Below are 17348 nucleotides of genomic sequence, written 5' to 3' on the forward strand. Positions count from 1 at the left end.
CACCTTGAGGGCATTAGGCTAAGTGAGATAACCCAGTCACAAAAGGACAAATCTCGTAGGATTCATTCATATAAGGTCCTTAGAGTAGTCAAATGCACAGAGACAGAAAGTTGATTGGTGACTTATGGGAAGATAAGAAAGGGGCGTTATTGCTTAATGGGTACATGGTGTCCATTTTTGTAAGATGAAAATTATAGAGATGGGTGGTGGTGATGGGTGCAGAACAGTGTGAATGTATTTAATGCCAAAAACCTGTACACTGGGCTTCCCTGGTGGCGCAGTGATTAAGAAGCCGCCTGCCAATGCAGGGGACACGGGTTCGAGCCCTGGTCCGGGAAGATCCCACATGCCGCGGAGCAACTAAGCCCATGCGCCACAACTACTGAGCCTGCGCTCTAGAGCCTGCAGGCCACAACTACCGAGCCCGCGTGCCACAACTACTGAGCTCGTGTGCCTAGAGCCCGTGAGCCACAACAAGAGAAGTCACAGCAGTGAGAAGCCCGCGCACCACAACAAGAGTAGCCCCCACTCGCCCCAACTAGAGAAAGCCCGCGTGCAGCAATGAAGACCCAAAAAGCCAAGGAAATAAATAAAATAAATAAATTAAATAATAATAAATAAATAAGGCAACAGATTGAGAAGACATGTGCCGGATACAAGAGTACAGTGTGGACGTTACTTGCACAATGTGCTCAGAAGTGAAATTTCCTCCCAGCACCCTCTGTGCCTCCTTTTCCCATGTGTGACAAGGGGATGGGGCTTTTGTAAGGATTAGTGCAATTAGTATCCCCTAAAAGCACTTAGGATAGAGGCTGGCAAGTAGGAACCCATCAATTAATTGTTAGCAGCTACTGATATTTAAATAACACTGATAAATCTTTAAGAAAACCACAAACAACTGAATAGCATTTATCACATTTTCAATTGGACTAGCAACTGTCAGCTCCATCTTCAGACCAGACGGCTAGTCCTTCACTCAGGAGAAGCATCCTGCAGATTTGTGACTTGACTGACGCTCTGCCCACCGGTGGTCCACAGGGAGAACTGTGCATTCAACACCAACCTCCCAGCAAGACTTCAGGACCTTAGATCCTGAACCACAGCTTGTATGTTTCTATTCTCAGATTCTTTTTGAAAAAGACCGGAAAAGGGACCAAGGTCTGGGGTCTGGCCTTGAGCTCACTAGATCTGGGGCTGAGAACGGGCACTTTACCTCAACCCGCCTCCGCGTGCCCATCCTCGAAAGGGAGGGGCCTGGAGGGGAAGAACTCTTAAATACTGTTCATAACAAGGCTGCTTGCTCTCTCACGCCCATGGAATTTACCAGGGGGGGTGGGAGGGCTTAAGGACCTTTCTTGGAATCAAATACAGAATCTCTGATGCTTCTAGAATTAGGGGCAAAGATTTAAGCTCTGCTCTTGCCACTGATGACACTCACAGTGAGGGTCGCCCTGGGACCACACGGTCTCACACTGAAGGGCTTGACATTAATCTCAGCCATTTCAGAGTTTCACAGGAATTTAATTTGGGCTGCATTTTGCCTGTAACTGGATTCCAAGGTGAAAGAACAGAGCAGTTAGCTTGTGTTCATTTAAGAAGCAGAGCTCAGGAGCACCAGTCTATGGTCTGAACTGGGCCTGATGTCTTGGCCATGCCATCTGGCATTTGACTCTTCTAAAGGCCAGAAGGAAGTTTTGGAAAGGACGATTTCAAGGCAAGAGAGGGTAAGAGCGGGAGTGAGTCCTGATCTTTGAAGCACTCTCTGCTCTTTCCATGCCCACCCCAGACCCTGAGACCCATCACCCCCACCCAACTCCAGCCCTGAGACCTTCATTGCCTAAGTCCCCAAACACTTGGTCAATGTCTGGTCTTCTTAACCACATTAGGAAACAACCAGCAGGGAAGCCCAGGAAACAGAAATCATCGCAGCAATCATTACCTGGTTTTATGATAATGATTTCTGCTTTAGGCCCAGGTTTTAAACTCTGATGCGGTCTATGAGTTTCAGGGAGTTGAACATTCACCTTGCCTTACCTGCCTAATGTATTCACCAAGGGGCCGACCATGAGGGAGCCGAGGAAGCCTCCAAAGGGAAACATGGACACAGAAATCGACCACAGCAAGGTCAAGGAGAATTCGTTTATGTATTCACCGATTCTGTCATAGTAGGTCTCGTTATAAAATGCTTTCATGAGCTGGAGAGCAAAGCAAAACAGAACACCAAAATAATTTGAGCTGGTTTTGCAGAAAGAACAGTGTAAGTTGTTGGGCCACCCGATGGGATGAGCTGGGCATGTTGGAACATCAACACGATTAAGTGGAGGAGAGGAATGAAGATTAACAGCAATTAGCAGGGGGCACCCATGCCGGGGTGGGCGGCTGGGAGGCCTCTGATGGGCAAGCTGCCGGGGATGTTTCTTTTTTTTTTCTTTAAAGAATTTGGTTGGTTCTCTTTATTATTTATTGATTGATTTGGCCACGCCCCGCAGCATGTGGGATCTTAGTTTCCTGACAAGGGATCCAACCCGTGCCCCCTGCAATGGACGCTTGGAGTCTTAACCACTGGACCGCCAGGGAAGTCCCTGCCCAGGATGTTTCTAACCCCAGAAAGGAATGACTCCAGGCTTCCAATCACGGAATCAATGCTGGATGAGCCTGGCCCCTCCAGACTCTGCTGTGGATTACGAGGCTGCGGAAGATCAGAGTGCCCCCAAACCTACCCCCCACCCCTGGAGGCCAGCCCACCATGTGTCCAGCCAGGCCTGGCTCTCCACGAGAACCTGGTGTGTCCCCATGACCCTGTGCCTGTGCAAGTCCCTTGGGCTTGCGCTGTTTATTTCATGGGTTTCCCCCACCCTTCACTTGAGGTCCCACTGTGTGCCCTCAGCGTCTGTACAGTCCCACCCTAGTGGCCACCCGGGGAACCGGCTGCTCCAAACGCACCTCCCTGTTCCCGGGGGGCTGCGTCTCGCCCACCATAGCGACCTACCTCGGCAGGGGAGTTAATAGCAGCCACGTTGTACCCATACTGGAAGGATGACCCAAAGGCAGCTATCAGCGTCGCCAGGGCAAGCACTGGTGTCAGCCTCTGCAGGAGAGATCACGGCTTTAGGTAAGGAAGCAACCCGGGCTTCCAGGGAGCTCCTGATTTACTCAGAGTCTTGCAGAAAGATGGATGTAATGGGATCTGAAGACCCGTGGTCTTTCAACCACTCCGTGTCTGGAAACCTACCCTCCACGCACCTTGGGTGGAGCAGGTTTCTTTGACCGTAGCACTTAAGCCTGGATAATCCTTTGTTGTGGGAGGCTGTCCTGTGTGCACTGTAGAGACACACCTCACCCCATCTGGGACAACCTAAATGTCTCCAGACATGGCTAAATGTCCCTGGGGGCAGGTGGGGAATCGCCCCTGGTTGAGAATCACTGGGTCTCAACAAAACCGAAGGGTCACCCCCTCCAACACACCACCTAATGTCTGAGCTGCTCCTGCGACATTCCTGCGCGGGACTGCCTCTGCTGATTGCAGCAAATGCACTCAGGCACTGCTGCAAACACAAACCCCCCAAAAAGTCAGAGAGAAAATGTGAAAATTTTAAATTTTTTAGGGCCACTGATTAACTTCCTTTAGCCTCTGGACTGTTGCTCTAAGAGGCAGAAGGCATGGTGAAAGAAATATTTAAATATAGACTTCTGGGGACTCTTAAAACACACACATCCTGTGACGATATCCCCTTTGACACCTGGGTAACTGAACACTCATTTAAGACAATCTTTAATGACACGTGGGAATTCATTAGTAAAAGAATGAAAATTGGGAGAAAAATAAAAGTGGAAAGAGCTTTGCTCTTAGAATCTATGGATCTCAGTTTGAATTTGCTCACTGCCACTTTCTGGCTTAATTTCTGTGATCCTCAGTTTCCTTATCTTTAGCGTTAGGATAGTAACACCTCTCGGAGTTATTGCAAGGATTCATTATGGAAGCGTCTAGCTGTGGAGGTGAATCCACTGACTGGGGTGGGCCTGGGCTCTCTGAACCCACCACTGACGCCCTTCGTCCTGTACTACAACCGAGGTCCCCATCACATGAGGCTCAGCCCCTCTGGTGGCGAGCTGAGGTCCTCATGTCTCCCCTGGGCAGCATCCCCCCGAATCTAAGGGGGAACCTCTTGAGAGAGGCAAGTAGGAGCAGGACAGGCAGAGAAACAGTGGGCACCTGGGCCTCGCCTCATGCCCGGTGGGGACTGCTGAGCTAGTGACCCCCTCCCCGACCCCGCAGAGCAGGTGCAGGACCCGCAGGAGTCCTGGTCAAGAGCAGAACCGCAAGTGAAACTTTGCCCGTCTCACCTCTTCCACCAAATAATTAACAAATGCTTAATTCACAGGAAGTTTCTGGTAAAGATGATAAGAGCCACAGACAAGGCAGCCTAGGAGCAGCGGGCTCTGGTTTCCAGTCTCTCCTCAGGCCCCACCACCCCCTCGGGCCAGGGGGCAGCAGGTGACAGAAGTAGGGGGAGCAGGGGATGGTGCCCAGGAGGGGAGGTGGGTTCCAGGGCTGTTGCTACACCGTGTTTTCTAAAGGCAGGGGGTACACAAGTAGGCATACCCACCCCACCCCCAAAACCCCACCCAGGAGGTAGCATAGGGCCAACCATGTTACACTTCACCTCCTGAAGTGCTCTAGGTATTCATTCATTCATTCATTCACACATTGAGCACCCACTGTGAGCCAGCCATGGTTCTAGGTTCTAGCTACTAGGGATATAGTGGAGAAGAAAACAAAGATCCCTGCCCTATAGCTGTCCTATTGCTTGATTTGGTGGAAGGGAGGAAGGAAGGAGGGGAGGGAAGGAGGTGAGGAAGGAAAAAAAAAGTTGATTAAAATTTCTCCTCTTCTAATTCCCTTCCCAGTAAATGATAAACTATAAATGCACCAGGCTTCATTCATACTGCAGGTGCAACTCCAACATTCTGCTTTGATGGGTCCTAAGGTTTGAAGTCCTTAGCAAAGCTCAGTGGGGGAGCTGGCTGGTGTCCCGGGCCTCATGGCCCAGACTGGGGGGATCCTGCCAGGTACGTGGATAGCCAGCTCTCTGACTGCTTTTATGGAATTCTAGCAAAAATTATCAGAGACCTCACGCTGTAGAGTGTCTAAGCCTAGAGCACATAATTCAACTTCTATTCCTTGGCTTCCTCCTTGAATTCAAGCCATAGGCACATTCTAAGGACCCGTAGGAATCAGGGCTCACCCTTTGTGGAAATAGCAAAGACATTCTGGGTAAGTTCTCAAGTTCTTACCGACCTTGCTGGTCCAAATGCCTTCATTCTTATGAAACAAAATTATTTTTAAGGCAGGAAAAGAAAAATTTAACATAAAATTTTCTCTGCCATTTGAGCTACTATCCCCTCTCCTTTAGTGTGCATTAAGCATATGCATTACACATTAACTAGATCCCCTTAGAAGACACAGGAATGCCTACTCACACAAAAAAAGAAAAGAACAACAACAACAATACCCTCCTGGCACCAGCAAGCTAAATCCTTAGGAGATAACATTCCTTTCCCAATCCTGTAAGGGGCCACAATAACTCACTACTCACCTTGTTAGACTATGTAAACTGTCATATGTTACTTTGATGTATAACACTTCGTCTCAAAAATTATATAACTGTGCTCTGACTTCTAACAGGAAGAACAGTCCTAAGAGCTTTCTTTTTTTTTTTTTTTTTTTTTGCGGTACGCGGGCCTCTCACTGTTGTGGCCTCTCCCGTTGTGGAGCACAGGCTCCAGACGCTCAGGCTCAGCAGCCATGGCTCACGGGCCCAGCCGCTCTGCGGCATGTGGGATCTTCCCAGACCGGGGCACGAACCCGCATCCCCTGCATCAGCAGGCGGACTCTCAACCACTGCGCCACCAGGGAAGCCCCCTCAGAGCTTTCTGAAAGACTGGCTGCCAGGTTATAATCCTCAAGTTGGGTCGAATAAAAATTTCCTTTCTTTCTTAGATTGACCGTTGATTAATTTTTTTCATGGACGGTGCAATAAACGTTGCATTGCATATTTATTGACAGCTGTCTATGATCTGTGTACCATGCTGTAGTCCAGTGAGCAAAACAGCTGCCCTCAAGAAGACTGTGGTCCAATGGGAAAGACAGACATGTTTTTAAAACTTCCTAATAATTTAATAATGAAACTAGAACTGGAGTAAGTTTTATGAAGAAAATCCACAGAAGTGGTTAAAGAGGGGAGTCAGGAAAGTGACTGAGAGAGGATGGGGGCCCGGGTAGGGTAGTGGCTGAGGCAGGGGAGCAAGAGGTACCAGCTTTGAGGACTATTTAGGAAGTAAAATCAAGGGATTCGGTACCCCTTGAGAAAAATGGAAATCAAAACCACAACGTGATACCACTTCTCACTCATTAGGATGGTTAAAACCAACAAGACAGGTAAATGTGTTTAGGAGGATGTTGAGAAAATTGGGACCCTCTCACATTGCTTATGGGATTGTAGAATGGTGCAGCCACTTCGGAAAAGAGGCCGGCAGTTCCTCAAAAAGTTAAACACAGCGTAAACATATGACCCAGCAATTCCACTCCTAGGTATATACCCAAGAGAATGAAAACACATATTCATGCAAACTTGATCACAAATGTTCATGGCAGCATTTTCATCATAACCAAAAAGCGGAAACAACCCAAATGTCTATGAGCTGATGAACTGATAAGCAGAATGTGGGCTATTCATGCAATGGAATATTATTTGGCCATGAAAAGGAATGAAGCACTGATACTCGCTACCAAGTGGATGAACCTTGAACACAAGCTACGTGAAAGAAGCCAGTCACAGAAGACCACCTGGTTCCATCGATGTGAAATGTTCACAATAGGCAGATCCACAGAGACAGAGATAAATCAGCGATTGCCCAGGGCTGGGGGAGAAGAGGAGGAGATGCGGGGAAATGCGGAGTGACTGCCAGTGGGTAGGGGGTTTCTTTTAGGGGTGACGAAAATGTTCTAAAATTGATTGTGGTGATGGATACACAACTCTGTGAATAGATATTGAATTATATACTTTAAAGGGGTGAATTGTATGGTCTGGGAGTTATAGTCTCAATAAAGTTACTATATAAAAAAGGCATGTAAGAGAAATTCAGGGCTTAAGCTTTCTTTTTCTTTCTCCTCTTTTCCTTTTCTTTCCTTTCCAAGAGGGGAAAAAAAAGAATTTGGTACTGGGCAGGATTAGGGCATGAGGGAGGATGTCCAGGTCTCCGATCATCTTATTGAAAATGACAAATGGCTCAGTGGCCTCAAGACATGAGAGGGGACCCTCCTCAGAGGCCAAGGGAAGCCGGGACTATGAACTGTGCTTTTGAGAAAAACTAGGAACCAAATCCCTCATGCCCAAGGTAAACTGGCTTCCTGTTTTTCAAAATGCTGAGAACATTCTGAGACTTCAGTGAAGCAGCCACCTTCAGGGCTAGCCTTCTGACAGGGTGTGATTCAAGCTCTCTGGGAAGAAGGCCCCACCCAAACCATTTCTCTCTTAGGAATTTGTCTCCAGTTTCTCTCTCTACCACCAGAGAGACACTCTCAGTCTCAGACTTTTCTTTGTCAGGCGTCTCCAGTCAGAATGCAAATATGCCTGGAAAAGTGAGTCCCTATGAATTATTAACACTGTAAGTCACTCTATCACACTATGGAATGAACCCAAAGTTTCACAAACATTCCTTGAGGTCCGAGTGACGAGGGGAGAGAGGAGAGACAAACGTCATAACATTTTAGAGCTGGAGGGGCCAGGTGTTGTCGCTGCGGGGGGTTTACAGCGTGGCCACTGCAGCCCAAGAGCAAGGGGTTGCATCCTGCCTCTCCTGCTGCTGGCTGTGTGGCCTAGGGCCAGCTACTAAACCTCTCTGTGTCTTGGCTCCTTCATCTGTACAATGGGGACAATGATACTGCCTTCCTCACAGGACTGATACGGGGCATAAGTGAGTTCATATATGTGAAACAGGCCCGCAGCTGGCTCGTGGTGGTACACACTCCAAGCATTACACACTATATCACGGTTTGCTATCAATATTAATTATTAACAGTGAGGACCCAGACGGGAAGTTAGTAGCTCAACGACACTCAACTAGTTGGTGGTGGAGACACTCCACGAAAAATTCTGTTTTCACTTTCCAAAGCATTTTGGCATGGTTTTCTAATCATCTTGTTTCTTTCAGGCCAAGAGTCCTTTTTCCCGGCGGAAAGTCCTTGATGCCCACCAGATTCATGTCTTTTCTCTTTACATATGAGGAACCCAAAGTCCAGTGAGGCCGTGGTCACACAGCCACCAGGGGACAGCCAGCCAGGCCCTCCCCACCAGCCCTGCGCGGCCCCTGGGCAGCCCAGCCTCTGTGGTCTGAGCTGCCGCCCCGCTTCCACTCAGCTCCTAAATCCCTCCTTGGCTTTACTTTGTGGTTTGAAGGTTCTTTTACAGTCACCACTGGAATAGTTCTGTTTTGACGTCTCCTGGGACACCCGGCGTATATTCACCCAAAGGGCCAGGTCTGCCCTCAGGCACCTGGGAAGGGGCAGCCTGCATCCCCCTGGATGGATCCCTGGAGGAGGCCCCCTTCCTTGGGGGACTGCAGGAGCAGGTGGCTGTGATCAGCCCATATCTTTTGCACGTGACCGTTGAATCATCTCCTTTCAAAATGTATCGTGCGTTTTCAGGGACCACCACGCAGGGTGTTTCTGTTCTTTTGCAGCCCCACCTGGGGGCACAGCTGGGCGGTGCACTTCTTTTGAAGAGACGGCACAGACCAGACCAGGGCCCCCCTGACCCCCAAATCCCTGAGTTCTTATTACCTCACAGCTCGTTTTCTATAACGTAGAGGCGATAACATTTGACCTAACATGTTCTTGTTGTCATGAAGTCCACAAGACAATCCCTGTGGAGTGATGCAGTAATCTCTAAAGCAGGCAATCTCATGGGCGAGCGTGCTACTGGCATCTAGTGAGTAGACACCAGGGATGCTTCTCAACATTCTACAACACCCAGGCCGGCCCCCCATGGCCAAGAACTATCCGGCCCCCAAAGTCAATAGTGCTCTGCTCTAAAGGATGGTCACAAAATAATAACACTTATGGGGGATCCACTCTGTGCCAGGTAATTTACACCCATGATCTCATTTACTTGTTCCAGCATCCCTCTGAGGTGGTATGGTTATTATTCCCATTTTATAGGTGAGAAAACCAAGGCACAGAACAGTTAAATAACTTGCCCAAGTTCCCACAGCTAGAATAGGATGGAGCAGGAATGGATCCCAGGTACTTCTACCTCTCAGACCTGTCCTTAATCTGTGAGCTACAGAGCATGGACCCAACCTGTCTACGGCAAGGCTCTCCTGTCCACGACTGAATAAATAATAATTTGCACAAATAAGTACCTCCCCCATCAATATAAGCAGTTGCTGTTGTGATGAATAAAATGCAAATTTCTTAAAAGTGTTAATAAATTTATGTTACCTTTCTGTCCTTATGCATTTTCCTCAATCAAAAGACTCTAGGACTTCCCTGGTGGCGCAGTGGTTAAGAATCCGCCTGCCAATGCAGGGGACACGGGTTCGAGCCCTGGTCCGGGAAGATCCCACATGCCGTGGAGCAACTAAGCCCGTGTGCCACAACTACTGAGCCTGCATGCTGCAACTACTGAAGCCCGCGCGCCTAGAGACCGTGCTCTGCAACAAGAGAAGCCACCGCAATGAGAAGCCCCTGCATCGCAACGAAGAGTAGCCCCCGCTCGCCGCAACTAGAGAAAGCCCGTGCGCAGCAACGAAGACCCAACGCAGCAAAAAAATAAATAAATAAAAATTTAAAAAATTTATTTAAAAAAAGACTCTAAAAGTACAACAGCAATTATATGAAGGGCAAGGGTGGGTGGGAAGAGGTGCAGAAAAATCTTTCGTCTCTAAAAGAAAAGGATTCTGATTATCTAAAAGGGAGGGAACCTCTGCTACAGATCTGAGTTCAATTCAAATCCTGCAACATCTTTTCTATCTTCTTTTCGTACTGGCTTAGTTCTTCACCTGCTGAAAAGGTTAGTGAAAATGCCCTGAAGCGAAAATCAAAACAAATCAAAAAACTCTCACAGGCCCTACTGTAAGGATTTTGTTGCTGGTTTCCGAAGCCCTTCACCTCAAGTTCTTACGGTGAGGGAAGTTGTGACAAACTCTTCCTTTGAGTCTCATCATTTCGGTTCCAGCCCAAAGAACCTCTAAATCTCAATATGTCCAAATGTCTCCTCTCTCGAGTGCCTGTGAAAGTCCAGCTGCTGGGTGAGCTCTGAGGCGCAGGCGCCCCAGTGGTCCTCGCCGTGCACAGAGCTCCGAAGGGCATCCCCAGCAACGCCGAACAGGCCCTGCCGTGGGGCTGCCGCTTGCTGTCTGGACAGCAAACTTACCCCTTCCCTCCTGACTGCGTCCTCTTGCTCCATCTTTGCTCTGGAAGCGCAGGGTCCTGCTTATTTCCTTTCAGCCCAAATAACAAATGCACTGAATGGCGAGAGAAGACATTCTGGCTGTACTTTGGCCAAGCCAGGTAACAGCCAATAGCATTTTTATAGGCGGGCTAAGGCAGAATAACCCTTTCGGGAACCCAGAGGTTTGTCTCGTTTTCGCTTCTTCTTTTAAGGGAGATGTCTGGGGTCTAACTCAGCAAGTGGGCACCCCCCAGGGACTGCAGGCGCAGTGCCTTCCCGATTGGGACAGTCTGCGGTATTTCCTTACTGCGAAAGTCAGGCTCGTGGTGAGTGACTGGAAGGGTTATTTCCGTCACAAACACATGGAAAGCAGCAGGTTCCAGTGACCCTACAACACAGCAGGTAACATGGGGGCAGGAGATGGGGTCATTAGAGGCTTCTCAGGAGTGGTCCCTGGCAGGAAGCCTGCAGCCAAATCTCTCCACTAGGAAGTCGGCTTTTGCCCAAACTACCACGCAACACTTTTCTCAGAAAGTTTATTTTCCTTTTTAAGGAACTCAGAGTCGCCTAGAGATGAGATTTTCCGTGTAATCATCACTATTGCAAAAGCAGTAAATATTTCAAATCCCTTTATCTGCAGGGCAGGGAAAGTGAGTCACAGCTGCTCGTCTGGGTCCTCCATGCGTGGCCAGGCCCCTGTCGGCCCCCTGTGCTCAGCACGTGTGCGGCTGCCATGCGGCCACCACACCAGGTCAAGTGGCCAAAATCCAGGGCAGGCTCGCAAAGCCGATGGGCTTTCATCTTTACAGGACACGTTCCCTGTTTTATTTGCTGTGGCGCAAATCCAGTTAATGTAGTCACATCTTCCCCTGTTCACCTTCAAATGACAGTTAACTGGGGGTCCACTGTGTGTCGGGCACTGGTCTTGGCATCAGTGCCAAACTCGGGAATTGTCATCAGGTGTCTCTGTGTGGGAGGCTGAGAGGAAGGTGACAGCGTGTGTGTGTGTGTGTGTGTGTGTGTGTGTGTGTGTGTGTGTGTGTGTGTGTTGGTCCCTGCTTCCCCATTCACGTGGGGGGGGGGGTTTGGGGGGATAGGGAGGTGTTGGGAGCAGTGGGGGGCGGGACTGACCGTTTCCTTTCTCTAACTTCATTTCCTGTCCTTTTTCTCCTGGGTCACAGCCCTAATACCATGATTTCCCACTGAGGTTTGGCAAGACCAGAGGTTCCCAATTATTTCAAAGAGTTTTGAAAAATTCTCCAAAGAAAATGCACTTTAGTTGCGGGGCGGCGGGCGGGAGAGGGGTGGGGGGGGTGAAGGGAAGGGGACAGGTTGGGAAAGCAAAAAGAGCTGTCAGAAGTTTGCCACCATGGGTCATTGCCAGGTCCAGAGGAAATCAAGAGAACCACTTCTAGGCCCAGAGCTTCCACTTCGCTCCCTGGGGAGCTGAAAGCTGAGAGATGGGGCTGGTGTCGGCCGATGCAGACCTCCCCTCCCCCGGCCTCGACCTCCCACCTGGAGTGGAGGTGGTGGGAGGAGCCGGTGGCCCGGCCTGGGCCGGAGGGGGCTCTCCTGTCCCGCGGAGGGGAGGGGAGGGGGAGGGGAGGGAGGGGGAGGGGGAGGGGAGGGAGGGGGAGGGGGAGGGGAGGGAGGGGGAGGGGGAGGGGAGGGAGGGGGAGGGGGAGGGGAGGGGGGAGCCGCAGTATCTGGCTCGGCGGCCCCGGGGCAGCGCAGGTACAGCCTCGGCGTCACCAACGCCTCAGCGGCGGGAGCGCAGCGCGAGCGGAGAGAACGCGGCGGGGAGGCCGCCGGGATGCTGGGCCGTGGGGCGCTGTCCCCTCGCCCCTGCCCCGGGTTCCCCTCAACCCTGCCCGCGGCCTCCTCAGCCCGGGACCCTCGAGCCCCGCGGCGGCCAGTAGACACCGAAGGAGGGTACCTGGGGGCCAGGGAGGGCACCTGGGGGCCCCGGAGGGCCGGGAACGGTCGGGAGTGGGCCCAGAGCTCGGGGACTGTCCCCACCCAAGTCCTCTGTGTCCCCTGCCCGGTCCTTCCAGGCCCCGGGACCCGGGCACAGCAGCCTCGGGGTCTCAGGCCGCCTTTAGGCCCTTGGGGGAAGGGGGTCCTTTGGGCGCCCAGGGATCTGGGGGCTCAGAATAGGGAGTGGCCCACTGGTCCGAGGCAGGGACTGTCCCTGCTGGGGTCTTGCAGGACCCTAGCGTCAGGCCGACCTGAGGTGTGTGGGCCGGGCTCGCCCACTGCAAGTGTCTTTTTGGTTTTGTGAACTTTCCACGTTTACTTCTTACCCGCGGGAGCTGAAAACGGGGGCGGGGAGGAACAGGGTGTCCCATCTCTGGCCCTCGCCCTCCCCACCCTGCCCTTGTCTCTGTCCTGCCTGCACTAGGAAGGGGACCTGCCAGTTGAAACCTATTTTTGCCTTGGGGTTTAAAATGACAATAATAAACAACACTGATTAACCCAAGGATATTTTGGTTAATTGCACATAGCAGGCCAAGGTGTGTCACAGGAACACGTACTAATGTTTCCAAGAAACGGACCTGTGCTTGAAACTACCTCTGTTGAGAGCCAAAGAATCACTTTTAAAGTCAAAGGAAAGTGACCAGACCCGCATTCTGCCAGGGCGTTCCTGACTTTCTCTTTCCCATCTTCCATACAGTTTGATTCATTACAGGGAAATTATATTAGGATTTTATACTTGAGGGAGAAAAGGACCCAAAGCTAGTTTTCCTCTTTCTTCGAGGGCTGTGTGTTAGGTCCACCCTAACCTGTCACAGTGGGGAAAGTGCTTGCTAAGATCCTTGCTTGTCAAGGATTCTGACGTGAAGATTTGGGTCCCAGATCTCAATTCCCAAATCATTATTATTAACATATATTATTACTATTAAACGTTATTATTAACATAAAATGTAAATATGTTAGCACAGGATTTTAGAAGACTTATCAGAATCTGAAAACAGTGGTTATTCTGGGATGTGAGATTAGGAATGGTTTCAATCCTAGCATATATTTACATTTGTATGTACTGAGTCTACTACTGTCCTGAGGGGGGATACAACAGGGTGCAAAAAAGAAAAAAAAGCCTTGTCCTCAAGCAGCTTAGACTCCAGTTAAGAAAGCAGAATTCAGTCATAAATACACTGATGAATTTATAACTACAAAAGAACTCTAAAGAAGGGAGTTGAGGGGCTGGTCAGGGAAGGCTTTCCTAAAAAAGTGAGCTTGGGGCTTCCCTGGTGGCGCAGTAGTTGAGAGTCCGCCTGCCGATGCAGGGGACACGGGTTCGTGCCCCGGTCCGGGAAGATCCCACATGCCGCGGAGCGGCTAGGACCGTGAGCCATGGCCGCTGAGCCTGCGCGTCCGGCGCCTGTGCTCCGCAACGGGAGAGGCCACAACAGTGAGAGGCCCGCGGACCGCAAAAAAAACAAAACAAAACAAAAAAAAAGTGAGTTTGAGCTGAGATGGGAAGGAAGGATGAATAGAGCTTACCTAAGCAAAGGGGGGTGGGGTGGGGATGGGGTGGTGGAGACAGCCTTCCAGATAGGGAATAGTATGTGCCAAGGTCCTGTGGTACAAGAGAAATTGCAATCAGTGTAGCTGAAGAGCACAAAGCAGAAAGGAAGGCTGGACGGAGAAGGAGGCTGGGGAGGTAGGCAGGGCCAGACTGTATTTAGCACCTATAGACCATGTGAAGGAGCTTCATTTTTGTTCTAGGAGCAGAAAGAAGGCCTTAGAGGGTGGAGGGTGACCAGATTTGTGTTTTGAAAAGTTTACTGTGGCTGCCTAGAGGAGAACTGATGAGGGGACAAGAGACCAGTGGATTTGGGGAAGAGGAGAGGGAGGTGTTCTTTGCTGCAGAGCAAGTGAAATATGCCAGTGACTTGGACCTGCGTGGTGGCAGAGATTAGAGAAGCAAATGCATCTGAGAGACATTTAGGTTGTAAAACTGACAAAACTAGGTGACTGACACCAAGGGCAATTAAGAGGATTTTTGTATCACTTTTAAAATAAAACAAAAAATAAAAATGGTCTATCTGAAAATGAAGCTTTTCAGAATTAAAAAAAAAAGTTTGTATAGGAAAATTTAACCAGGATGTAAGCTGTTGAATTAGCATCACAAAGCAGGTCGGCAAATCCCTGGGCTGTTCTTGAAACCGAGCAGGACCCTGTGGTGCTCTTGGGCACGGAAGCCTTTCTGTCCCCCCCCTTTCTTGTTTTGTAGGGAACAGACTCCAGCCTCCATGACCGTCCCTCAGTTCCAAAGGGCAGATTTGAACAGTTGCCAATCAGGGAAGGGAGGGGATGCAGAGACAAGGGAGGAACACCCAAGAAACAATAGTGCAGCCTTGGGGCAGGTCCTGGTTCTGCCTCCAGGGATGCACATGACAATATCTTTAAGCTCTTTATGGAACTAAAACCCCCAACAAATGGAAGATGTCAGCATTCTTCATTCCAGAGAAGCTTTTCAAGAAGACCACATGAGGCCAGATTAAAGGAACCACAGAAGCTCATCAGATTACCTGAGACCAGATTAAAGGAGTACAGGCTCTGCACACACCCTAATCTTATCAGCAACCCCATCCTTGAACTATAGCTATAAAACTCCTCACCAAATCCTCCCGGGTTGGGACATATAGTTTGTGAGGGGCACGAGCCCACTGTGTCCCCCTTTGCCTGGCAAAGCAGTAAAGCCATTCTTTTCTACTTCATCCAAAACTCTCCGAGATTTGGCACTACCACAGATACCGAGTTTCCGGCATCATTCTGAGACCAGATGATACCAGGACTTTAAGTCACTCTTGGTCTCATCTCTCCTAGGAATGTTCTGGAATTTTAAAGTTTTGTCGTGGGCCTCTATTGTACAGACTGCTGCGGCTCCCCCAACCCATCCTCAAATCCATTTGCCCAGTCCTTCTAGTAATAGAATTTGGGGCAGGACCTGAGGCTGCCCAAAGGAAAGACTAGGTTTCCCATCACCCTTGCGGTTGGCAGGGACATACGACAAGTTCTATCTAAAGCGACGTATGTGAAGGTGTCGCGTACTGGCTTGTAAGAACCTTTCTCTCTTCTTTGTTCCTTTTGCCATCCTGCTGCCTGGAATACGGGTGCCACCAGCTTGGGCCACAGGTTGAGGCCACACAGGACAGAGCAAGGAGATGGAAGGAGCTTGGGTTCCTTCCCCTTCAAAGTGCTGCTCCTGCCCAGACCACTGCCTGGACTTTCCATGAAAGAAAAACACTCCTCTTTTTCATTTTCTGTCACTTGCGGCCAAACCCATTTCTTACTGATATAACCATCAAACATTTGCCTGAAAGTCTGTTAGGACAGAAAATGGGAAAGGACCCTTGAAGAAGCTGTGAAGACACCTCTCTCTCTCTCTCTCTCTCTCTCTCTCTATATATATATATATATGTATGTATGTATGTATTTGTTTGTTTTGACTACAGCCTAAATCGGGTTTTAAAATGTGATGACATGGCTCTCAACTGGAAGCGAATGGCCTAAGAACACTCATTTTAAAGAAGAAAGTGAGAACCCCCTAGCTGCTGGGTGCAAATGTCAGTGGAGATTTACCCAGGCTGCTGTTTTCATTAGGACTGTATTTGTTTTTTGTGTTCAGATTTTAAAATTGCGTGGGGGTCTGCCGCAACCCTATTTTCCCCTTAAATCTGGTTATTTACTTATGTGGCATATGATAGAAAGTGGAGTTCTTTAGGAACATGTGCATCGCATTATAGCAGAAGCGCCTGCACGTGCCTCAGAGGGCACAAAACGAGGCTGCTACCAAGGTGCAGAGTGAGTGTGGATTGCTTGATTGGAGGGAGGGGTGGGAAGGCAGGAAAGAGCTCTGGGTCATCCCCATTCCAGGTGTAGATAAGGAAGAAGTAATTAGCAGGTCCCGGCATGCATCCAGCTATCTACACAGGCAGCGCTCCTGCTGCAGGGGGCCTGGTAGGATGACACAAGACTTCCCAAGCCCAGTGCCCAGTGGGGCCAGCTACACCTCACCCAGGCCTGCCTGGATTCTGGCCATCGGAACCCAACTCTGCAACGTAGGTGGAAGGAAGAGGGAGAAACCAAGCCTGGTCCAAACCTTCTTGCTCCACAGGCCAAGATTTTATCAGATGCCCCCAAGGCAGAAAGGCTGTGGCTCATGCTGACACACCCAGTGAGTAAACTTCAGAGATGATACAAGGTTCCTAAGTTTTCTTTCCAAGAATAGAATTTGACCTCACCTATCAGAGTGCCCATGCACTAAAGAGTGACCTTTGGGAATCATGGACAGAATGCATGAAAGCCAGGGGCTCAGGAAGCTTCTCAGGGACCCAAGTGGCTTCGTTGGTTACACATTACCTTGGGTAGACAACTCTTTTTTTTTTCAAACTGTGGTAAAAAACTTATAACAAAAATTGGCTTTTTTAGGTGTACATTTCAGTAGTGCTAAGTATACTCACTGTTGTACAACCAGTCTCCAGAACTTTCTCATCGTGCTAAACTAAGGCTCTAAATCCATTCAACAATAATTCCCCCCAGCTCTGGCAACCTCTGTTTTACTTTTCGTTTCTATGAACCTGACTACTTTAGTTGTTTCCTATAAGTGGGATCGTAGAGTATTTGTCCTTTTGACTGTCTTATTTCACTTAGCATAATGTCATCAAGGTTCATCCATGTCGTGAGCAAGGATGTGGAGAAACTGGAACCATTGTATGTTGCCAGTGGGAACGTAAAATGGTGCAACTGCTGTGGAAAGCAGTTTGGTGATTCCTTAAGAAGTTAAACAGAATTACCATATGACTCAGCAATTCTACTCCTAGATATATTTTAATTCCAAAAGAGTAAAAACAGAAACTGGCACTCAAGCAAATATATGTATATGCG

At 49.4% G+C, this 17348-nt stretch overlaps 1 protein-coding gene across 4 annotated transcripts in view; it reads right to left on the reverse strand.

Moving 5' to 3' along the window:
• Positions 1-17348, reverse strand: part of LOC132436927 (solute carrier family 2, facilitated glucose transporter member 5) — a 58634-nt gene that overhangs the window by 11617 nt on the left and 29669 nt on the right. Inside the window, exons 1-3 of one of the 4 annotated variants that reach the window (XM_060030168.1) lie at positions 10437-10469; positions 2990-3088; positions 2119-2195 (exon numbers count right to left, since the gene is read on the reverse strand). In XM_060030168.1, coding sequence (XP_059886151.1) covers positions 2119-2195; positions 2990-3088; positions 10437-10469 — 209 coding nt within the window. Of the gene's footprint in view, positions 1-2034; positions 2196-2989; positions 3089-10436; positions 10470-17348 lie in introns of those variants that run through there. The other 3 variants (XM_060030082.1, XM_060030004.1, XM_060030256.1) reach the window with 3 other exon arrangements.

The sequence above is a fragment of the Delphinus delphis genome, chromosome 1 (assembly GCF_949987515.2).
Source record: "Delphinus delphis chromosome 1, mDelDel1.2, whole genome shotgun sequence".
Classification (NCBI taxonomy): Eukaryota; Metazoa; Chordata; class Mammalia; order Artiodactyla; family Delphinidae; genus Delphinus; species Delphinus delphis.